Below are 25,719 nucleotides of genomic sequence, written 5' to 3'. Positions count from 1 at the left end.
ACATACATTTTACACAATATGTAAAACCATTCAAAATAAAAAGTTTATGCCTCGACATTAAGCTGCGGCACATTAACATTAAATCAAACGTATACGTCCCATCATAAAACAAGAAGAAAAGTGTCCCTTTTTTCTTAAAAGTCACTCTAACATAATTAAGAACAGCCACATACAATGGAACCATTATTCTCATTAAAACCCATTCAGCAGCTGCGCAATTTACTATAAAAACAGCTCATTTGTTTAGACGTTCTATACTTGTTGACCGTTTTCCAGAGACTGTTACCTAGCCTATATTATTGCTCCACTCGTCCAGCTGGAAGTGTTCAAGCTGAATGTAGAGCTTATCTTTTTTAAAAGCATGTCCACAAAATTCGGTTGTACTGCATGTTCCTTAAGTCTCTCATAGATTGATTTCTCTTTCTCTACAGTTGTAACACTCATGATTTCCTCTTTGTATTTCTAGCTTTACCTTTCTCTGTATTTTCGTCTTTATTCATGTCTCATAACCTTATTGTTCTCTTTTTTCATTTTCCCTCTCCATTGACCCTCTTGTGTAGTTCTCAGATTTTTATATAACTTTGACTCATTCCTTCATTCTCAATCTCTTTTTTTCCATTTTCACCCCATCCTTTCATTTGAACTCTGTGCTCCAGCTCCCTCCACCTTTCTCATGTCCTTTCATGTCTCGTTCTCTTCATCTGGTTGCCTCCCATCCTCCCTCAGTCTCCCTTGTTCTCTCTTTTACATACTCCTGATACACACCTGCTAGCCACAGGCTGTCCGAAGGGATTAATTGATAGTGAGAGATAATAAATCTTTCCATTAGGAGCAAGGCTCCTGCCCATTGTTCATTATGTGCCCGCTGCTCCTCAACGCCATGCCCTGGGGTTTCCCCTTTGCTTTTTTCAACACGCACGTCTGCCATCCTTACACCAGCAAGGTCAGTCTCCGCCCATCGCAGGCGATTGGCTACCTGACCTCACAACACTTTTTCATTCATGCATAAACACAACAATGACCTCCATGTGAAGCACATGCCCCAACCTGCTCTGCTGTTAGTGTTTTACATAAAGGACCTGAGCAGCCTTCGACTTCAGCAGCTGTTGCATTCAAACTCCATTTTTTGACTCCAACATAAAAACTCTGTCCTTGCAAAGTCTATTTTCCACACTTCTTTTATCAAGACAAAAAAAATGAGCTTATAATAATGTAGAGGTTCAATGGCACTGAAAAAAAAACAACCTTGAAAAGTCACAATAGTTTTATTTCGAACTTCAGTCTGAAACTTTCTTTCATTTCTTGTTTTGGCAGACTGGATCCTTAGTGATGTGTGTTTTTGCTAACTAACTGAACAGCTGTTCCATCTCTGATCCATGTTATTGTAGCATTTTCTGAAAAAACCTGTGAAAATGTCACTTACGGTTAAAGCCTCGTATTGACCTTGAAATTTGTTGACTTTAAATAAAGTGTTTCAGGTGTACAATTTTATTTCAAAGATTTAGTTTGGGCTTGTTATGCCTTTTAAATTGTCTTTTATTTTAGAGATAGGACAGTGGATGGATTTAGAAAAGGTCAGTCAGAGAGAGCGGGGAATGACACGCGGGAAACAGGTCGGAGTTGAACCCAGACCGTCTGCGCTAGAGGACATAAACCTCTGTACATGGGGTGTGTTCAACAACTGATAGGCCAGTATTTCAGGTTAATCCTGTAATCCAAACCATTAAATGGTAGAAAAGGTTTTAGATCAGCAGCATACCAGAATGATCTGTTCACTAAACTAAACTGCCACATCACCCAGACATACGAGTGTGAAAATCCCCTGCAAATAGCAAATATGGGGTTGTACAACACAAGGAGATGATACAGTTGCGTTTTGTCTCGAGGAACATTGATCACTTTGTCAAATCTTGTCCTTCATATTGTCCTCTAAAGTCATCCAATCGAAACAATTGTCATTCATTGCTGGTAATTTAGTAAAATTAGCATTTTCAAATACTTGCCATCAATGTTTAAACTAAACATAAAAGATGCTATATTAAGGAATTTCAAGGAAAAGTTTGCAGGGTGGCTCATTTGGTAGAATCTGTCGTCTCCCCACAGACACATCTATTGTGTCCCTGTGCGAGACACTTAACCCCGCTCACACGAATTGTAGAACAACACCAATCAACCAGTAGCAGGAAACATCAATAATTTGTATTTTTTATTTAAAACTTCATATAACCCATACAGCAAACTGTACAATTGAATTATTCACAATGTGTTAAAAACAAAATAATTTGATAGCTTTTCTATACCATTTTGTTGAATTTCCCCATGTTTTTGATGTCATTATTCTACTCTTCTCTTAACACATACAGTTACTAGGAAAACAAAATCTTTTTTTTTTTTCTTTACAAAACCTTACAAAAACTATATTCATAGAAATTCTGCATGTCCACAAAGAAAACCCTGGTTGGCACCAACATGTTTTCATATTGTTTGAAAGGTTTTCTGCCAAATGAAAGAAGCTGTGCAACTCAAAAAGAAAGGTATACATTAAAAAAAAGGCTTACCATTGTGACTGCGGGGAAAATCAAAACTCATATCACACACTGCTAATGGAACACAGGTTATGTAGCTTACACTTTGCATTATTTTTCTCTCACGTTTCATACAATTTTGTGTAAAATGACATTGTTATTCACATTATTTTATAAAAAAAAAGTTGTATATATTCCGTAATCAAACCTGACTGAATCAGTCAAATCAGAAACCCTGTTGTAATTCCAACTAATTTTGATTATGATGAAATTTTCAATTATTTCACGTCACAAAGGTGAAACACAGGCATACTCGAGTCTTTGTTTCACCTGTATGGGAAGCTACAGTACACGCGAGGGTAACAGTAATATAGTATAGCCAGGTATCAGCCGCGGCCATACTTCAAACAGGTCCTCATCAGGATTTCAAGAGAAGCTAAGGTCCATTTTTTTTTAAAGGTCAACCCTACCCCCATTCCAAGAGGGTGTCCCCTAGGTTCTTTGGGGAAGTTAAACATTTCCATTCCATTTTTACCTTGTAGAAATATATTTGATGATTTACATAGGCTTTCCCATACATTTACCATAAAACGTCTTTCTATGAAATAAATAAACCAAGGTTTGGGGCTTTAGAACAGGGGTAAAGTGAGGAAGAAGGTTAGAGTGACCTCTCTAATGAAATAAATAGCATCTATAACATATTAGACTGTGAACAGAATAAATTTATAGCTGTATAAATTTAGCAAAATACATTTTTCTTCTGCAGATCTTATCTACATACTCTACTTTGCAGAAGGGAATCCATAAACAATTATACAGTGAATCTCTACCAAACCAATGCTAAGTTTTACAGATTGATGTTTTCCTTGAACAACAGATTTTTTTTAACTCTTGAATCAACAACTTAACCTCACAGAGGTTTGCTGTCCTAGGTGATTGCAGCTCACCCAATCTGTGAATCTTCCAAAAGCCATGACGCTTGTTGAAGACATACACGTACTCATTAGGCGTTCAAGTTAACATGAACACGTAAATTCATCATCTGTCTTTTGTCTAAAGTCCAAACTTTCCCTTGGCATTTTCATAAACAAGTATGGCGTCACCTGTGCCAGTTACGTAATTGAACCAGAAATGCTTTTGAATTCAATCAAACCTGACCAAGCCTTTGAACCTTTATTCTCATCTAAAACCAAAAACTTGCAATTTTTATTTTTCAATGTACATATTGCAAAACAGGCTGTTTCCTAACCAGAAAAAGCAACACGATCGCATCTGAGAAATAAAGTAACACTTCACAAATGTGTTTCCAAGTACTCAGGACACTCAGTGGTCCTGTAGCCACATATGGACAAAGTCCAGCATGTACATCGATGGTTATGTCACAATTAAAGAATGCACTTGCAACAAAATGCCCTTTAGTTTCAAGGTGACAGTCTTTTTCCCTTTGTATCTGTCACTTACAGTTCTTTATTCAGCTAAGATAAAATCAGAAATACATAATTCAATCCCCTTCCTGCCAAAATGTAGTTTTGAAAATTCCAGGTATGTTACCATAACAGATGAGCACAGACTTAAGCAGTTGGTTAGTTTAACTGTCAATCTTTCTGTAATTTTCATAATGGAATTGACATGAGAACAACCTTGGGAGAGTCTTTTTATCTGGAGGTGTACCATTTCACAAACCATTCAGTTCAATGCTTTGATTGTTCCAATACAACTATTTTAAGACACGCTGCCCTTAATAGCAAAAAACAAGATATTACAGAAAGATCTTTTAAAAGCACTTTACCATTCTAATGGAGTTTGCATTGAACCCAATTTAAGTGCCCCATGAAAGCTTAGTGAGTAAAGGAAGTATTCATACTGTTATATTGAATAATGTTGAGTTTTCAGATCTTTGGCAATTAAACTGATCAAAAATTCAATCATACAAAATAATTTTGAAATAAAATGTACTTCTGTTATAATAAATCAAAACCATTTTAACACTCAAATCGTGAAACAAATGTATCCCCCCATTCCAACTTTTATTTCAACCAAGTACTTTAACAAACCTTAACTTTGTATGAAAGAGTTGTGTCTCCCTTTTGGTCTCCACCAGTAATGATGCAGATACTATAGGACTATTTGGCCTTGCAATCATTTATGTCTATAAACCATGCTTTCAGAAGATCCCGCAATTTATGACTCAACAACCATACAAGCCTCGACGACATGTTTGAGGTAACATTATTTTCAGGCGTCAAAGGCCGTCCAGGAGTTTGTGTGAATCAACAGGTTATAGGTAAGAACTGGATATCATAATTTGAATGTGGAAAAACGGATCTCCAAGGAAACTCCTCTTCCTTGTCCTCCATGTGTAGCTGTCATTTATTGCCATTCTTAATAAAACCTTAATTGTTGCCTCAGTCAGTATTATTCAATAAAAATGTCAGTCTTTCCTCTGGTTGAGGATTCTTGAAAGACGTGTATTTTCTTGTGTTTTTGTGTTGCGCACGTAAACATCAGACTTAAAACTGATAAATTGAGTATACTGTTTTCCCAGATCTCCCCCGAATATTTTCTTTTACATCTTGAGTTTGGAGAACAGTGGTGAATGTTGTCATACCTGTGTGGCTGATGCTGCCATTTTCAGTTGCCCATGTTTTGTAAGTGTCCCAAAGTCACTGTGGTTAATGGTGAACCTGGTGAGCCCGTCGATGCCATTGTCTCTGGTCTCTGGCAGGGTCCCCGACACGTTGCTCAGGAGGTTCTTGCCTTGGGGGGAACACAGTGTCATGGGAAGACGGGAGTCATCCCAGTGCTGCAGCTCATGTTGTCCTTTCCCGGGAGTCGTCGGTCGTTGTAGGCGTGCATGTTGATCACTGCATCCGTCTTCACCATGACTGGAGGCTGAGCCTTGTGTTTCACCCGCCTCTCGCAGGTGAACGACAGTCTGATCTCGTCCACCATGGCACTGCACAAAGACCTCTGGGCGAAAAGGGAGGACACGGGGAGGGGAGCAAGAAGGAGGAGAGGGGGGAAAAGGGATGGGGGGTAAATGCCTTAGCTTTAAATTGTTCTGACAGCGGAGAGTGTCAACAGTCTAAAGAGCACAAAAGCATTCCAACATAACATTCATGCTGTGTTACTGCTGGTGTGTGTGTAACTGTGTTTGTGTGTGTGTGCGTGCATGCACACAAATCCATGGCTGTCAGCAATGTCAAATTGCACCACCACCACATGGAGCATGAACACAGTTCATAATGGCTGCTACACCAGAAAGAGGGGAAAAGCATGTTGCATGAGAACGAGTGCAACTACTCACTAAGCATGACTCAAATTAGTGATTTGCAGCAGTAAAGAGTCCATGCTATTCTGACATCTCCACTGACTAATAAAGGATTAATTCTCTATGCTCCAATTTGCAATTATGCCTGTTAAATAAAGTAAATGTTGTGGTGTTATGGCTAAGTACTCCTAGGGATTACCCCAAGGCATGCAAATCCGTTTATAACATGTTTGAACTAAAAGCCATGAATAGAGCACAGCTTTGGTTTCGAGGCTATGAGGAATGAATATCATAACAAGAAAAGGCATGGTTAGCAACATCTTCACTAAGAGTGAGGGTAAAATAAACTTAAATCCTGGTGGAGTGTAATTAAATTAATGTCAGAATGTTCCATTCATCCAACGCACACTGTTGCGGACAAATTCAGAACCATCAAATGTAATTTATGGAGACATATACCTGCTCACGTTCTGCAGTCTTCCGAAGCTTGTAGACAAATTCGGCGATTGCCACGAAAACAGACAGCACTAGGCCAGATGCCAGCACAATGAATATACCACCCAGATTCTGGATACCCATGGGGCCTGTCTCGCGACGCTCTTCATCCAAACAGCTGCTCCCACTCCACCACTTCTCCTTCAGCATGTGTAGGCGCCCATCCTCCAAGATGCTTAGGATTGCTATGGTGATTTTGTCTCTGTACGGGGAGCCTAGAAGCAACAGAAGGCCTGTTTTACTTTGGAAGGGAGGCCAGCTGGATTCTGCGATAATAAGCTTCATAAACACATCGTGGCATACTGTCTGACTAGTAGCTAAAAAAACATGTCCTATGCTGATGTGCTGTCAAGAAAAATCAATCCCTCCCCCTCTTCCTTCAGAAGGCAGCACATAACTCGATTTTTTTTATCACTTTGAGGACTGAATGTATTCTCTGGTCATTTGGAGTTCTTACCAAGAGGTGTGCCGATGCCGTAGCCTTTGCTGTCGATAAGCCCTCCAACCTGTGTTAGGTTACAGTTCCTCCTCATGATGTAATCGATCGTCGTGGATTCCATAATGAGGGCGTAGTCAGACTTGAGCACCCTCTGGATCCCATCCTCAATGGACTTCACTAGTGATGTGCTCGGTTTGCTGCTCATAAAAGCCCACATCTTCTCAAAAGTAGAAACCTTAGATTTCTGTTGGGGATGCAAAGAGTCAGCTTTAAAAAAAAATAGTGCCTTTGAACATTATTTGGAGAGTCTCTCCTGCTGTAGGTGGAGAAAAAGTGGTTGAAAAATATACAATGCTTTAAGCACAAAAAGAGGTTCAGCTTGCACAAAAACCACTTTCAAAAATGTAAGGCCTAAGAGTGAAAACTGGAAATATGAGTAACCATGAAACATGCTGGTTCCCTGCTGAATGGTAGGATAAGTTTGCACCTTTTTGTGAAGCTTGAATATATGTATCTACAATGACACTTAGCTATTTGTTACTCTTTGGAAAATATCCTTTCACCAATGACCACATAGATCGATGTGATTACTTCTACAGATCTTCATTGTCATGGGATTAAAGGACGATAAATTGAAGCTTTGCACACATCTATTCTCATAAGTGCTACTGAAGCAGCAATAATAGAATGCCTCTCCATTAGTCTTGCATCAGCTATGTGGTATTTCATGCTATGTTATATGGGGTCACACTTATGCCATGTCTAATCCTAGATAATTACTGTCTAAAGACTATAAGCCATTTTAAATTGTGAGAGATACTATTATAAGAAGCCCTCTATTATGTGCAACGAGAGTAAAATCCCAGGCCTAGCGTCCTAAAAATTGAGATATGATTGTGTGATATTAAAACCTAAAAGTACCAATTAAGATGTACAGTATAGCTGGTGTTGCCAAGCTGGCATCTCTGTCCACAGATTTATCAATTTTCTTTCCCCAGATGAAGAGTCGAAATCAGAAAGGATCAAATGGGAACCTGGCACAGTGGACTAATATATGCAACGTGTACTACACAAAGGTCTCATCAGAAACACTACATCCCTATAGATCCCTCACTCTGCTAAAAGTGCAAAAAGCCATACAACCACATCCAGTAATTTTCTTCAACCTGCGAACAGTAGGTGAGAGCTTCTTTCCTTGCAAACAGTTGGCTTGCATGTGTGTGCCCTTCAGTGCTCTTGAAACAGTGTGTAATTTTACAAAACAACAGATCCTCATAAGAGGGTTTCCAGCTGGTGTGTAAACCTCCTTTCCAACAGTGGCTTAAAACCTCTAATTATAATTGTAATGCAAAGAGTTTTTTTCACACTATCAGAAGGCCAATGATTTTGACAGAATCAAGATCATGGCTTGTAGTTAGCTAACTTGTTCCGCCCTGACTAAAACATTTATTTTTTCGAGATTTATGAATCATCGACTTGACGTTAGCATTAAAATGTGTTGTTGCCTGCAGGCTTATAGACTGTCAGACATGAAACTAGTCCCTGTGATTGCTGTTAAGAGCCTAAGCATTCTGGCAATTTAAATCAGCAGTTGCTTCACCTCCACCTTATTTTCTACATGTTGCCTTTGACACTACATATTTACAAGTAAATGGTTAATGGTGGGTGCAGGATCTGGGGATCTAACCCCCAACCTTCCTGTTACGAGACAAATGACTTTACTAACTGATGAGCCCTGTAAACATGATGCTGTGTATTTTTTTAAATGTTCAAGACAGAGGTAGAATGTGTTTTTTTTTCTATGTTGCTAAACATATGAATGTAGGACATTAATAGCTAGCAGAGCTGAAAGCTAACTGTGTGACTCAACATTTTCAGTTTGCAAACCATGGCCTTTGACTGTTATTTTCTCATGTACAGTGCATTTTTGGTTTTATTACTTTTTTTTTTTTTTTTTACAAAACAATAGTACATTTTTCGGGAAGTGTCAAGAAAAGTTTAGCCTTGAACTTCTTGGAGGACTTTGGCCTACACATCTTAGCTAACTGTCAAGCTTTGAATATCTGGAACCCATTGCAAGGACAGTATGGAGTAACAAAGAAAATGCCCCCCTGTATATTGTAGGTCTATATCAATAAAGAATTGAGCTATTGATATCACATTAAACCATGGCTCTAAATGTATGTTCATTTCTTCTGCAGCCCATCTCAAGTGAGCACTTGAGGAATTGCAGTAATTGGCTTTTTTATAAGACCAGAGGCTGCTGCTTGGTCAGGTTACATAGAGAGTAGTCTACCAGATGTGTATGTATGTGGGAAATATCTAAAGCATTTGGATTTTTTTTAAAAATGGGAATAATAAATTGGAAGATATGGCAAACTTATTGGAGTGATACCGAGCTTACGCCTCTCAAACTAAAACGTGTGTCACATCTCATCTGCAGATTAAAACCAACATTTATGTATGCCACTGTAAAACAAGTCCAGTACCACATCTGCAGAGCCTTTTATCTACTTCTCAGTCTCCTCAGTATTTATCACACTTCTCTGCCTCATTGAGTCGACATCATTAGGTCTTTCTGTTAGAGCAAGACGGAGCAGAGGGCACTTGAGCCTTGCAACTCTGATGAGGTAATTAAACACCTGTGTATGCTTCTATTTATGGCCCAACGGCCACAGCTACAATTTATCAAAGTACACAGAATGATCTGGAGTAACTTTCATCAACATAGCCACAGAGAGGAAGTGGGGGGATGATTTTCAGAAAGTCAATGAGTTGAGTCAGATTTAGAGGCATGCACTCCCAATGAGTACAAGATCATTTATATGCAATGTTACAGTATTGTTATGAGAAGCTAGATGTTTTAATTGCACACATAGAACAGCACTACTGTATTAAACATGTATGAGGTTAGCTAAAATCCTGAACCCAATTACATAATCAAAATGGAGTTTGGTAGATTCAACAAAGAGGCACATACCATTTATGAGTTCAATTGTTGGAGTGCGTAGAAAAACTAGGGCAGAAAGATGCCCTGGAAGAATCCTTTTTTCACTATTGAATTCACTATTCACTATTTTACTATTGAATGTCATAAACGTATGGACTGTCATCAATACAATTGTGCAGCGTTTTCATTTTCTTATTCTGTGAAAACTGTAACTCGGTTACATGTGTTATTCAACACCGCGGCAGCATCTAAAGCAAAGCTCAAAATAATAAAATAAAGTGAAAAACCCTGCAGGCACACGCTGAAACTTCGGAATAAAAAAATCATTATGGAGGAACACATCAAACAGTGTAAAGAAGTGGAGAAGCTGAAGAAGAATTTGCCTTTGCTGTGGGAATTAAGATCTGAGTGAAATAAAAATTATATATTTATACCCTATACGGTTTCTACCTACAAGAGAGAAAAAAAAAAGTTTTTGACAAGTCAATGCAAAAAGTCAAGATTCAACATCTTAGTGTTGAACATCATTATAGCTATGCATGTTTGTATTGAGCATGATTCAGCTGCAGCATTTAATGGGTAATATGCAGTAAGGGGTTGATGGTGTGGACATTTACACAGTTTAATACTGGCTTCTGATTGCTTGATTTTCTCTCTAAACTGCAAAGGAGTCTTGAGGATTAACTTTAAAAATATCTCACCATAGAAATGAGACCAATGCATTTTTCAGATTTCTCCATCAAAGGCTGCAAGTAGCATTATTTCTAGATTTAAAATATTTTACAAAAAAGGTAAAATAATGGCTAAAAGATATTCAGAGCAGTAACTGTATCTAATTGTTGTATTTTGGTTAAACATATGGTTTACAGAGATTTTCTATTTCCACATTGTAAGATATGCATCCTTGTGTGTGTGTGTGTGTGTGTGTGTGTTTTAAGGTTAATAAGTGTTTCATATTTGATACTCTGATAACCCAACTAGGACAAGCGTTCTCTCTATGCAGCACATCTGTTTCACTCTTTGTATTAAAACCCCTTTGAATTGTCACCATTGAATAAATACATTCAAATTTAAAATATGATTGGGGGGCGGGGAGAAAAGAAAACAAGGTTAATATACATAAAAGAAAAACAGAGATTCAAATACTTTTGGACTATTATTGATCTTAAAGGGAAACTACTGCATGCCATCCCTAATTCTAAAATGTCCTGTCTCTCTGCAGCTGTTTTCAGTTTGGGGTTTTTTCCACAGACCTTTTTTTAGTTTTAGCCTTTTTTTCCCTTCCTGTGGATTGATAAAATAAGAGTACACCTATTTCTGAGATCAGAGCTAGTATGATCATTCACAAGGATGAAATAGCTTGACCCAGTCATTATTATTGGATAAGTGTACTCTACCTTGAAGAAGGACATAGTTGCACCATCTCTGACCACACCATACTCGATCTTGGTCTGCTTAGCGATGTCATCGGCAGAGTCCACAGGCGAGTCCATTCTCTCCACGGTGAGAAAAGCTGCCAGATTAGCCGTGTACGACGATATAATGATGAGTGTGAAGAACCACCAGATCCCGCCGATGATCCTGGTCGACAGGGCTTTGGGCATCAGCTCTGAGCCTGTAAGCAGCACGACATGGGAGAGGTAATTAACTCGATGGAATTGTACCTGCTAAATGTGTAACTGAATGAAACAAATGTAGAAACATGATCACTTGCATTTTTTGTTAATAAGCCTGCAAATGTTTTTTGGCAGGGCTGCTGGATGTTGATGAAGGTACCGTTGGTGAGGAAATGAAGCCAGTTTGGCAGTTAAGCAAAAGTCAAAGCTGAGAATTCAGAATAATGAGATAAACCTCAAACTGCAAGTTCCTCAGTCCTCTGCATTACAGATTAAAGTCTTTCAGCAGTTCATTGCAAACTCTTGAAGCAGACATCAGTAACTACCTCTATGTAATCATTTCACGCAGACAGCTTAGAATTTATGAAGCTCTCTGATCTCATTCACTTTAATGGCAATGTGTATTTTTCACTCGATGTAAGGCTTTCACACAGAAAAAAAACGAATAACCCCATTCATGGTTGTTGTTCTTTTGTAGTATCGTTTGGTGTAGTTTGGGTCCAGTATTTAATCATTATTTTTGTGTAAAGTATTTTTTTTCTTGATATTCCTTCTATCGAACAGCCTGCAATTCCTTCTCTGCAATAAGCTGTTCTACTCTGCTATCACACATTAATAAGTTTAAACTGTGAATACACTGCAGCCATTATGTTTCCATTTCTTTACCCAAGATGGATGAAAATAATTCAAAGTTTATCTCTAAGGGCGTATTCACACTCGGCCCAGTTAACGTCATCTCTGAGTAACATGAAAGAAAACACTCGGCATTACACATTTCTGGAGTCATATACGGTATTGGCCATAGACTGTGATAGCGGCACGGTGAATTATTCTCTAGTCTAAAAAACGACATCAATGGAATATATGACAACTACTTCACTGCCTTTGTGGCTTGTTTTGAGTCGTTTTGGTCAGATGCACTCCTCTTACACTTCTGGATTTCTCAATTATGCAAGGCTATTATGGTTTATCTTCATGTTGCCTTTCCATAATTATGGGCTGTGCATGAGCAACTGTACTGTGCCAAAGCACACCACTTATTGTAAAGGTGCCAGGGTTTAAGCAAGTGTACTGTGACTAGTCAAACAAGCCGGACTTTGGGGGTCAAATGTGCTCCGGCGCTGTACAAAATGCCTACTGCAAGTCTTTTTTTTTTTAAATCTTTTGTCCTGAACCTGCTTTGGTTGGTTTAGTTGGCCCTTACAAGTTTATCTGTGAAAACAAGAGGCAAGGAAGGAGAGATGTCTGAGGACATGGAAACACGAAAATGAATGAACTGCTCTGTTGAGTATAAGTGTGTATCTCAAAGTCCCTTTCTGACTGATCACAGGTAGTTAATACAAGAATAACTCCAGAAGTTAAGACCAGGTTTACTGAATAAATGCATTGACGTGTTTTGAAAACAAAGTTAGTATAAAAATGAGATAAGAAAAGTGTGGAGCCAGACTGACAGCCCAGCTCTGCATCAGCCTTGACTTTGAGTGGTCCTCTGCTGTGTGATACTGTGTTTACAATGGCTCTCTGACTGGTGTTAAAGGAACTTTATATCTCATCTCTGACAACCTTTAAAATACCCTTGTGCTTTGTGCACTCTGTTACTTTACTGAGAAGATTTATGAGGGCAATTCTGAAGAGTAACAAGCCCACAGAAAGGGAGCGGAGTGGTCAGCTCTTTAACCTCTTCTACCAAATTTGATTGGATTTGTCCTTTGTGGTTTGACAAAGACTCTACATGGTTACAAACAAAGGCAGACAGTAGCATCCTTTAATTCACTGTGACTTCAGAGAAGGAAGATCTCGATGCATTCTCTGGTTGTACAAAGAGTGATGTGAGGCAGCGGGTAACTCAATTGAAATCCACACTATAAAGTGCTGTTGTCAGCAGGGAACAGTATATGGGGCTGCATTAGAACACTCTAATAAATACAAAAAGCAGATCAGTCATACGGTGCCAGGGAAATAAAACGGTGTCAATATGCTCATACATTTTCCTCGAGGAAGGACTTATATCTTGTAAACCAGGAATAATGAATGTTCTTTCAGGGAGGATGATAGTGATACTATTTCAGTCACCAAAACACCACATTTATCTCACTGACTGGATGCTGCACTGCTCATTCACATGGATCCTTCAAATAGCTGCCTAGCACTGTACAGTATGTACTATTATGAAACACCAAAGGGATAATAACATTATGGGATTCCAGGAACACACTTGTAGCCTTAGACTGTATAAACATGGCTATGGGCTTAGAGACTATTTTGTGGCTTTTGTCTTCATTTTGATCGGTCAATGGAAAGAGTAGTGAATCAGGAGAGTGAGTGGGAAATGACAATCAGGAAACAATGGTAGTCACCATATCACAATCCTAACTTTTAATCACTATCAAAGGGAGCTAAAGCAGTCCTGAATACTTCTTACAGCATGTCCAACTGTCAGTCAGCTCAGCCACAGTCCTTCTAATGTAAATGAGCTTTTAGCCTTAATTTTTAAGTTTTAGTTTACCGTTTTTTAACAAAGGAATAAGCAAAAGGGACATTTTTTTGTAGACAAGTTGTTCCTGTTTGAAAATGGGTATTTTAACATGGAACTTAACTTTTAGCTTGGTCTTTTCAGGCAGCCTCAAGTGGACACTAAAGGAACTGCACTTTATTTTGCACTGTGTACAAAGGCTGATGCTAAACCTAGCTTACTCTGTATGTAGGACACAGAGGCGTATTTTGTTAACACTGTTGAGTTTATTATCAAAAAGTGCCAACATTTACTGTCCGCACATCTCAAAGAAAATAGTCCACTGAAATATTGGTGACATTGGCATAACTTCTATCATATGAAACTGTCAGATGAAGGTTATAAATTGCTTTGTCAATACCGTAAGTCAACATCTAGGTCTACTTGCTTGCTATAGAAAACTTTTTTTAGTTAGCATTTCATTAATGAAGTAGAATTTCGTAATTCTAAAATTCTTTTAGTTGAGGTCTGATGAAAAAAAAAAAACGCTGTTCTATTGCATTTTTAAATCTTTTTACATTTGCCTTTTCATCCACTCTCATGACTTATTTATCAATGAGGTCTGGGAGTTTTGAAGCTTTTCATTTCTTATGATTCTGCAGTTTCTCTGTAAGGCAACTGACAGTTTTTAGAGAGTTGTTGATTGATTATAATACAATTCAAGTGGTCTATTAATTTTTGCTGTGTGAGGTCATCCTCGTTACATCTGTGAAGACTTAATATAACAGTGATACACCTTCTGACACTCACATTTCTTATGAGAATATCCTGAGACATCCCTCTAACAGAACTATTCTCCATTGAATAAATGCACCCAATGTTTTTTATCTAATGATACGTTCTGAAATGTCACGAAAACGCTGTTCTCTGTGGATTCAGTAATGCATCGTGCTAAATGTAATGCCCCGGTTTTTCTAAAAGTGTTTCTTCCTACAAGCAATAGCTCACCTTAACATGAGAGAGGTAGGCTCTCCCATGAGGACGCTTACCTGCACTTAGCATTCTCCCTGTGGAGTCTTTGCACAAAAACTCCCCCTCAGAGCTGGAGGCTTTACTATGTGTTAATTGCTCTCAAACAGTGACACTTGTGGAAGGAAGTGTTTATTTAATTGCTTGAAAGTCTTGATGCACATTTCAAGGGGCGAAAAAACAATCACCTTGAGTTTTTTAACCCCCCACAAAAATGGCTGACAATGGTTCACAATGGCCATTTTTGTGAGTTCAATATATGTTTGTGTTCTATGTTGTTACTCCTTGTTGTCACAGAAGGTGGCATATTCACTATGTTGTCTGGTGAAGGTGCAAGTTCAGTAGAGGGAGATGTAGGGTCTTTTTCAAACCGTCCACTACACCCTAGCCCTGCCCACTACCCCTCCGTTTGCGCGTCCACGCGGAGGGCCCGCCATATTAAGTCCGTCTCAAACCACTTAGCGGGGAGTGGTAGTGGGCCATAAAACCCTCCGCCAGCGAGTCTGCACCGATGCCCACTTGACGTGTAACGCCTATTGCGTTCGGTAGTCACGGAAGGAGTGACCTATACAAAAGTAAGTTCCGTGTGTAAGTGTTTGTACAAACCAAAACACTGCTCCAACTAAGATGGACATTTAATATGATCATACAGACGTTAACAACTTCACCTGTTTATTGTTTTAAAGGATCAAATAAAAGACTCCTCTTCTTTTCTTCCTTCTGTTGACATCTTTATTTCATTGTGTTTCATATTCAAAGGGACTGTTGCAAAAACTAGAGAATATTAAATTATGTTGCAGACAACTTCTCACTGTTATTTATTTATCATTGTTTTACTTTCGATTTCTTTGTAAAACTTAATTTCGGCTACAAAAAAATAAACGTCTTGCAGCTGTGATGTTCATTTATAGTCTCCTTGTCTGCTTTCATTGAAGACAACCTGTTCTTTGATATTATAATAAATTAACTAAACATTAAATTATAATTTACAATAAAGAATGTGGGCTCCATCTGATCGTTTTGCTATAAGTCTACACTAATGTAAATTTACTCGAGAAAAATAATCTACATAAAGACTTTTACAGAATGCATTACGTACATTAATAATAAGCCGTTCCATAAGTAACCATGGTAACACACACTTCCTGTTTCCACCTGAGAGAGTGAAGTTTGTCCAAAGCCTGCTGCTGTATTTCTACCCTACACCTGGATGGAGGGGACTTCATTCAGCTGCGAGTGTGACTTCTGACGGAGTGCACTCCGTCACGGAGGGGGAGTGTGTAGGGGTTGGTTTGAAAAAGGCCCGTAGTCACTGGCGGAGGAGCAGCCTACAGTGGGAGGTACACAATTTTTTGACCTTCATAGTAAAGTGTAAGGTGGACTGGACATTTAGGCTGGTTTTCGTTTTGCTTTCAAGTTATGATGGCTAAATGTATTTAGATAACCAGAAGATCAATTAGACAACGTCAGATTAAACCTGTTTGAGTGTGAAAGCACGAGTTAGTTGCCTGATGGAGTTTTGCCATACAACACGGAAGACAACGCGTCGCTTAAAGTACTGCAAGCTCTCAGCCCGTCAGTGGCTCAAACGTTTTCATTACTATGATCAAGTCACTACAGTGATAGTGTTATTTAACCGTCCAATCAGGATGTGTTGATTTTTCTGGCACAATCACCCAAAATACCCAGGAAATACAGACGTGCCAATTTGAGAAATGTCAAAGGTACTGTATGACGCTGCAAATTTTAGCAACCCAACTAGTCATTGGTTTGGTGCCTTGCTCAAGAGCAGTTCCCAGGATGTACTCTTGCAGCTCCATAGCTTCTGGCCATGCTGTGTGATTCATGCTGGAATTGAACTGGCTCAGGCCTGAAAACATGCAACTTGGTCACATTTAAAGGGGAGAAATATCTTTAAGAAGAAATGCTCGAGGTAATGAAAAAACTGTGAACCCATGAATCAAACATACTTTCAAAAGTATTTTTTCTGTTGTGAGAGAAATAATTTACGGGATATGATGCAACATACTTTTGTTTGTTGTGAGCAGGAAAAAAAGCCTACTGAGACCCCCAGGAAAGCATTTGAAGCACACAACGTGTTTGCCTTTGCACCTCCTCACATTTTGTGTTCTTTGTGTTGTCTGTGACACCTCCCTCCCACAGACAAGCTGCTGTTTTTTTTTTTCTTCTCTTTTTTTTTTTTTTGGATCTCCTCAAACACGTCCATTTGCATTTTAAACACGTCAAGGAAATGGCTTCCGTCTCAGCTGCTGTCACTGTGTTTGGCAGACAAGCAGGGGATGTCTGTTTATGTGACACTGACAAAATATACCTTGCTGCAGATACCGCTGTGCAGTGTGTGCTACAAGGTACTGTAGCACGGATTGGTGTCACGGAAAGCCAGAAACAGTCTGTGTCAAATTTCAACTCAGACAAATGGGATGTAGGAGATCATGTTCAAGATATTCCTGATGGTGCTCATGTCAAACTGTTACGCAACAAAACACACAAAAGTCATTTTAGCATCAATATTCCAACACGGAATACAAACTGATTAGCAGCAGCAGCTTTAGTTAACTTAAATATTAGAAACATTGTACATCAGGCAGTAACTGACAACACTGTGAACCTCTGTGTAAATTATAATGGGGACTTTTTCCCTCATTTAGTGCAATGATATAGGCTACTAACTAGCTCATTTTGTTTGGATTCCCTCTCCCCTCTCTCTCCCGGCTCGCTGGTGTTACACTCACAGCCCTCTGCCTGCACCCGCAAATTGGCAGAGCTGCTATGCAGTTTCACAAGAGTGCTGCCGAGCCTCTGTGCTTAATGAATTGCTGAATGTGTTTGCTATCCTTACGGGCATAAAAAAAAAAAAAAAACACTGCCGAGTCTCACTAAGCCTCCTTGATTTGTCTTGTTACATTGAGGTTAAACATTTTATTTCTTGGGTCTTTTTCCACAGTTGACTTCATTATGTTATCTCAGGGCTTTCATTTGCTTACTGAGATTTAAGGGACACCTAGCAAGTGAAAACTTATTTGTATCCCTTTGGTTTCTCACCGGAGAGATGGAATTAAACTGCACTGTTGAAGGGTTAGCAGCACATTTTTTGCTTCTTGCGCTGCAAGAATAAAATGCTTCTTTACTTCGGACTGGAATGCTGCAATTCCTAGGAAAATGAAACAGGAAAATTTTATTGCTTGGTTATGAGTTTGAATTGGGAAATATGGTTTCCCTACAACAGCATATATTTGGTGCAACGTTTTACAGTGCACCAAATACAGTCCCATCAGTCACTTTTAGCATGGCTGACAGCTGGTATTTGTCAGACATGTTCCTCGACATACCCTTTCCGTCCAGACACTCAAAGAGCTCTTGAGCAGGTCCAGCGACTGTGTTATGGGAGAATAAATGCAGCCATGTTTTTCATCCTTAGCTGACAATCTCTGACAAGTGCCTGGTACTTATTCTTCCCTCTTTAAACAGCAGGTAGGTGACAACAGCCTGCCTTTGTCGTGTAAGACCAAGCTCTGCAGTTGTTCTTGACAGGTAAATGTCTTATGAAACAGACACAGAATGGGAATCATGGAACTTGTCAGTTAAAGAGGCAGGAAGTAGGAGCTCGCAGCTTGCAGGAAGAAAAAAAAAAAAGGAGTGGTGGTATGATGGAGTTGTTTTTGACAGGGAAGAGGATGAGTGCTGCATCATACCTTGTTGCATTAAGGAGCCCACTCCGAACCAGAAGCTGTTGAGCAGGGTGAAGTTGTTCTCCACCACGTCTGATCCGGGGTTACATGGATGGGCATCGTACCATTCATAAGGGCTGAACCTGCGAACAAGACATGGAAATGCAGAAGCTTTAAATCCTTATCTATTGGGAGATCTCAGAAAACACAGGATGAAATCGTCTTTATCCTTCTGAACACCAGCTTCTCCTAGGAAAGAATCTCAAAAATGGGATCTGATTTACTTGAGAGCTATTTTTAGAATTACATCCTTCTTTTTCAATTCTGTCTTTGGTTTGAGCACCATTTTATATTGATTACAACTCTAGAAATGCAGGTCTTTTTGCAGGAGTTAAAGCAGAAGAATATGTTGTTGTTTTTTTGGCCTTGGTAAGCCTTTTGCAGTGGTTGTGACTAAATGGGATGCAAGATGTAAAAGCAATACCTCGAGTCTGAGGCTCATTTAATCAACAGAAAAAGCTAAAAGGAATTTCAAAATACACAATTTAAAACTTAGGAGAAGATCTGATTTCAGAAACTTGTCTTTGAACAATGTACCATCAAAATAGAAAACGCTTCACCATAAGTGCACACAGTGCCACAGGTGTCAACAGTGGTGTCATCAAATCGAAACAAATGTATACTGAACAGTGGAAAAGCTGAATTAAAATGAATGACAAAAAATGTATATTACATGAGTGCAAACACATGATGTACACATATACTGTACAAGCAGAAGTGTGCGTGTTGCACAAGGAGATGAGGGGAGAGGAGGGGAGAGGAGAGGAAAGGGGGATGCTATATGTTAAATCATTGCTAATTATTTAGAGTAGAGCACGATGTGACCACTTTTCCACCAACATTTCCACTTGAGATTTGTGTATTGTATTGTCACTGTTGTTCATCTTGGTCAAACTATCAAATGTCATGTCACATTTTAAAATCAGTTGATGTAAACCTTCAGATACCTCCTCAACTTTTTTCGTTATAGGCTTCGTGCTTAAAGGTGGCATAAGAGTATGACTTTCAGGGGGTAGTAAATGTCATGTTGGAGAGTTTGAGGCCTTGAGACTCCTCTTGAAGTCGCATTAAACCATAACGCATGAATCTCTCTAAACCGGTGCCATTTAGTTTGACATCTGCTAAAAATGCTGCACATCTTTACAGCTCAAGTCACCCTCTGAGGCAGATGCAGAAATAAGAAATGCTAAATGTCACTAGCTTGCTCTCGTAAAAAAAAAACTTGTCTTTATAATGTGCATAATCTATTATCTGGCTCTTTATTTTTGGTGTTCTGCTGAGCAAAATGAAACCTCCCGGACTTCTGATAGTGTCTGCTTGAAATGTAGCATATCTGTTGCATTGATGAGATAAAATAGAAAGTAAAGATGAAGAAAAAGAATAGATCAATGACTAAAATGGTCCATGTAACTGGAGAACACAATGGGGAAGCCTCCAGTGCATATTCTCAGTCCTGAAGCACCATCGTGAGAACAATCTGTAAAGATTAAATTGGCTGAAACGTGTCAGAGATAGATACACTTCAATGTAATTACATGCTGCAGAAATATGTTCTAATATGTCAGCAGTCTATTTTAATCAGACACTTAAAAGGCTTCATGTTTAATCTTGAGTCAGCTCTGTAATGAAGCCGTTTCCAGCCATCATTCAAGTGTTACTTATCTTACTCAAGCGATCTCACTGATTATCTAGAAGAGCATGTTTTGCACAGTGTTAGCTTTTGCATTTGCATTTTCGCCTACCACTTTATGTTTGAAAAAAGGGCACGATTGGTAGTAGCCTAGTGAAGAAACATTTGAAAATAGTAGAGGTTTTTAACGCACACATCTAAACTGAACACCAACTTATTTTTACCATTGACTTTTTAAAACATAAAGTCAGTGACGTCACCCGCCTGAGAAGGCCTTATGAAGGTTGTTGGTCCCGTTATTGGAAATGCTGTCTCAACCTCAGTTTTGATCAGTCTATAAAAACCTGAATCAACTATTTAACAGTTTTGCTGTGGTGGGTCTGGGTAGAATCAACCAGAGGAGAAGTGTATACCAGATATAACAGTTAAATGAACCATTCAGAAACATAAATATACCTGTAGATGATCTAAGTCATGCTGCACAACATGCTAAGCTGTTGTGATCACAGATGCAGAGTGAAAACATGTTTAATGTACTATTTCAAGCTTCTTCTCCTTTTCTTTTGTCTGACCAAACAGTAGAATCTGCTTCATATCACAAAATAATGTCACTAATACAGCTATAAAACCCTTTTTTTGTACATTTCCAGCACATCCTCTTTACAAAGTAAGGCATGATGTCAAAAACATTTTAATGCTCATGGCTATAATGTAAAACCAAGGTCATGCAGTTTATGTGCACATATTGGTGGTTGTTGCTAGGATACTAAATATGTAGAGACTGCTAATTGTGCATGAATTTGAGAGAAAAGTTCAAACCTGTATAAGCTGTTCACTTCTCTAAGTTGAATGTAAACCAAGTTCAGCCCTGAGTCCCTTTTACAGTGAAGACAATACGAGAAAAACTCAGACGACATTGATGTCTGTTTTGATGCCCTCTTAAATAAAAGTGCTCTGCACCCAATATTGGGACACTTCTTGTCATTGATCAAGAAAAACAGCAAGCATCCTCTGCTTACATCTTCCTAAATGTGTTTAAATATGTGGATTAAAATGAAACAACAGAATTTGAAGACATATTTTGAAAGGCTGAGACTCATTTCAGTGTTTTGTACATGTTGTTTATCTGCAACTGCTTCCAAATTGAGCCTTCGGAAGAATAAATATAAGATACCTTGAAAGATAATTATAATGCTGCAGCAGAGCTTTTGAAAGCTGATAGTGATTTCTTGATATTATTCTTGGTAATGCCTTGAAAACTCTGCATTTAAAAGTGTCTACTGGTGCCGAAGTAGCCCACTTATTGTTCACCGCTTTCTGTTTTAAGCTCACATGATGCACTTTTAGCAACTGCAGCTTTTTCTGCAAACTCGGCTGGCCTCCAAAAGGAAAAACTGATGCTACAATTTAAGATGATTTTGTGCTTATGCAAACCCACTCCAGAGTGTTATTTGGTCCCTTTTAAAACACATGAGCATAGAGGAGTGCAGCTGTTTGCTCTCAAACCCTAGAACTGCTTTCAGCGCCGGCTTTTTCTAGAACTTCCTTGAGCACCACTTTGCATGAGAAGCAGCAGGAAATACTGACAATAATGCTAACAGGATATTCAACATATTCATGATGGGGGGAAAAAAATCATCCAATCCACCACATAATCTCCCCCCATAATGGTTTTATACCAAGAATGTCGTGTTTTTCATGCAGATGATTACCTATAAATAGTCTCCTCTGATGCAATGTCTCATCAGGTGTGTGTACTTTGTTCCACTTTATACAGCTCAATGTGATAAGGATGTCATGATTTTCTGCGTCACCAACCACTTTGTTTTGTTCAAACTTAAATGTGCACCTTTTAAAGCCACATTTCCAACTCCAAAGACATCTCAGAAACAAGAAATTTCACACCAAATGGGACTTTTCAACCCCTGTAAGAGTGTTCTTTCTTCTCCTTCCACTGTCTGGCCGTTAAGAGCCCATGCCGACAAAACTGCCTTGATTACTACCCAGCAGCTAACACAGTAAGAGAAACTGGCCGCTGTACTCAGCCTGCAGTGATAACAGAGTAAATTACTATGTCTATTGTTGGACCTCATGGAGGAATGTACGAAGAACTGCAAGGGCAAAAATAGTCAGTAACTTGTGGACTTACCTGGCAATGACAAAAAGGACACAGCTAACCCCCAGGTAAGCCAGGAGGATATAGACCCAGATGTCGGGAGTCATGGGATTCAGGAAGGAGAAGAAGCCGCTGTTGGTGGCGTTGGGTTTGCGATAAATGATGCTGATGCCCATGTTCATGAAAGGCTTGGAGAAGTCGACCACCTTCTCACGCATGTAGGTGATGGTGAGTGGTGCCACGGCCAAGTCTGCTCGCTGAAGGGGAGGAAAAAAAAAAAAAAGAAAAGACAGAAATGAACATTTCCTGCATTCCAAATTTTATTTTGGCTTGTGATTGGTTGTTTCCCATTTTAAATTGAAAATGCGTCGTGACTGGATACTCTCGAAGTTCTGTTTCATGGGGACTTTAAGTGTAGATAATCAAGCGGCCTCCAACTCAACTCAAGCAACCTCAAAGGACTTTATTCCTAAGGCTCTATCGTAGAGAGAATATTGACACCATGGAGAGTACATAAGCTGAAACCAATTGTGAAACTTAATGACTAAATTATTTGGATATTTTGTGATTGTTAAATGTGTATCTATAGCCTCCTTTTACTTGTGAAGAGAAGGTAGATACATCGTATCTCTTGCAGTTCAATCTGCCGTATGAAGCTTTTTTTTGTGTCGCGACAATGATGTATAAGTCTTAGTCACCTATTACATGCGTCTGACTGCATATTCAGAGGGTTACCATTTACACTGGCGGCCCACACATCTCCTCTGCACCACGGCTGGACACGAGGTTAATGAAACCAGCTGCTTGGTTCACGCTCGGATACTTCTTTCCCTCCAAGAAACGATGCAACACACAAAGGCAGACTTTCTTTTCCTCCTACATCCTGAGCGCTGAGAGAGGAGCGGGTTGCTTGGTTCCACAGCAGTTCATGCTACAACATTAGGAACTTTCTGCAGAGGTGATAGACAAAACCTGAAGAAATGGAGTCAGCTGGATGCAGCTGAACACGATACCATAATAAACAAAAACATAACATGAGCTTTTTTGGTACTTTTGAACGAGAAACATTTCTAGACCCTTAGGCTATTCTTAACATGAATTTAACTTTCCCTGTGGCGAGGGCAGCTCTGCCGCCAGATTCCTGTGATAATAGCAGTAAACAAAGTCAAAAAAAAGAAAGCGCAACACAGTCCTGCAGACAGCCCCATGGTGGCTAAATACAGGGTGGCCTCTGAAGAGATGGTAAGATGGGAAAACCAATGCATCCCGCTGTGCATCTGCTGTCTTCCTTAAACTATTCAAATTTGTACCTCACATACGGCTGCCTCTGTTCTCGGCTGCCAACTGCAGCTTTTGAACCAACCTGCCACTCAGCCGGAAGATCAACCAGCGTGTGATTGCAGACATCCCTACGGTGGGCTAATATACATGCCGCATGTCCTTGTTCTGCTCACTGCTTAGGCACACAAACTGGGCACAAGCGAGATAACCTGATAGTGCCCCGCTGAGTGCCACATGGCTCAGTGTTATCTGGGTTTTTGCAGATGGCAGGCTTTGTGGTGTTCTCCCTTTCGACCTTCTCACCTGATGACGGCCCAAAGGATGCAAGAAGCTCCAACTCATACCTTTCCATCTACTGGCCATGAAACACAACCTCACCGGCACTATGGAAGTTGGAGGTTTCTTAGTAACAATAAAAAAGTATTTTTTTTTTATTATTCTCAATGTTTTTTTGTTTTTTATTGTTCTTTTTTTTGTCAAAGTACCGTAAAGGACGTTGTAACATTTTCCTGTCTAAAAAAATCAGCAATGACACATTTCTTACAATCATTTGTTTCAAACAGAAAATAAACAGCTACACTCTGTGTGTTAGCTATGAAGTCTGTTTATGTAATTAAAAGTTTGAAATCCCCCAATGGATACAGTGATTGATCTTTTTGGAGTATTTTACAGCCGCTAAAAGAACAGTCTCTTTCTCTGTAAAACCAGTCTCAATAGCACACTTTGCTTAATAACTGCAGTTGATCAAATATTCATTCATAGTTTTGCTAAAGGGAAGATGAGGGAATATAAAAGTGTCTGATTGGCCGCTTGTACATGCATTTACAAAACCCATGGCGATGGAATCAGTGCACAGTGTGACATTTCCGCACACAACATGACAGATAAGGCTGCACCTTATACAATGCAGTCTGATGTCAAAGACACAAAGGTCTAATGATGAAGCATACACAATGCAATCAAGACATACTTGCTTTGCATAAGAAGCGCATGCAGAGCCTTGTGGCCAGGAACTGTGATTTACTCACAAGGGGGCTCTGGCAGGCTGGAAAGACACATTTGCTGCTGAGGCAGTTGAACTTTTGCCCTCACAGCTTTGGGTCAGCCTCTCTCGCCAGCAGGTCACCCTGCTGTCTCCGATTAAAATCAAAATCACACTCGTCCATCTACTTGCGGTTATGTGATTTTCTCAATTACCCCCCAAAAAATCCTAAGGAGAGAAAATATAGCCCCCCCCCCCCATTCAGTCATAGTCTATGTCTGGGTTCACTACATCCTTCCGGTGCGTCTGTCGAAGCAAATATTAATTGCCATGACAGATATAAATGATGTGTTAAGCACGCTTTTAACATTTGCATCACAGCGTGATTAAAGAGATCATCTATTGTGACTAAATCAAGTTTAACAAGGCCCTGATGCATCATTTAGCACCTTCCAAACAATGCCCTTTGGCACTGCGGAGCTTTCTTTCTACACGGAGGAAAATAAAGGGCTGTATGTTAAACAGTAATAAATCGTAGCACTTGGCAACATCGCAGTTTCTCATTCACACACATCACTTACATGAGGAGTGTGCATAATAGATCCACAGGCGTCGAAAAAAAGTCGACAAGAAAGGCAAAAAAATGATCTCACAAGTCACTTCTCTGTGTCAGAACAGATACGCCGCAGAGATTAAAGATGGTTTAAAACGAAATATTATGTTTTGTAAGAGACTAATCAGGTTGCATTTACTGCACTTATAGCATGGAGGCCAAAGCCTCATATTTTAGGAACATTTCATCAACTAAAAGCATGTATGTATTTCCTGTTTTCTAGCTCAATCTATTTAACTCTCTGACCCTTTTTAAGTAAAGCCACAGAGTCCCAGAAAACTGTTAAAAATCTGACCCATCTGTGAGGACATGTTTCCTAAAGAGTATTTCAGTCAGGAGAGACTTAATTAAGAATGAGCTATTATTTATTTAACAATTTAGGAATTAATTGTGCCAAAAATCTTTGGGGATTAGACTCCATCATAAAGACTTCATGTACTCAGAGACAGCAGGATAGGATAATCCCCTATGGAGTCGAGGCTGAGGCTGTATCTGAACTCTGCTGAGCTGGAATCGAGGCGACTGGGGCCGAGGAGGGTCGCAGCGATCTTACTGAAATGACAAACTGACT

At 39.3% G+C, this 25,719-nt stretch overlaps 1 protein-coding gene across 2 annotated transcripts in view; it reads right to left on the bottom strand.

Moving 5' to 3' along the window:
* Positions 1-2,207: 2,207 nt before the first annotated feature.
* grik3 (glutamate ionotropic receptor kainate type subunit 3) overlaps positions 2,208-25,719 on the bottom strand; it is a 99,083-nt gene continuing 75,571 nt past the window's right edge. The window contains exons 11-16 of one of the 2 annotated variants that reach the window (XM_079343522.1): positions 22,306-22,529; positions 18,491-18,609; positions 11,078-11,295; positions 6,749-6,974; positions 6,256-6,506; positions 2,208-5,493 (exon numbers count right to left, since the gene is read on the bottom strand). In XM_079343522.1, the coding sequence (XP_079199648.1) occupies positions 5,128-5,493; positions 6,256-6,506; positions 6,749-6,974; positions 11,078-11,295; positions 18,491-18,609; positions 22,306-22,529 (1,404 nt within the window). In that variant the 3' untranslated portion in view covers positions 2,208-5,127. Of the gene's footprint in view, positions 5,496-6,255; positions 6,507-6,748; positions 6,975-11,077; positions 11,296-18,490; positions 18,610-22,305; positions 22,530-25,719 lie in introns of both variants that reach the window. The other variant, XM_079343523.1, reaches the window with a different exon arrangement.

The sequence above is a fragment of the Symphodus melops genome (assembly GCF_947650265.1).
Source record: "Symphodus melops genome assembly, chromosome: 5".
Taxonomy (NCBI): domain Eukaryota; kingdom Metazoa; phylum Chordata; class Actinopteri; order Labriformes; family Labridae; genus Symphodus; species Symphodus melops.
Note: the sequence above shows the minus strand (reverse complement) of the source record. Positions and strands in the feature narration are given on the sequence as shown.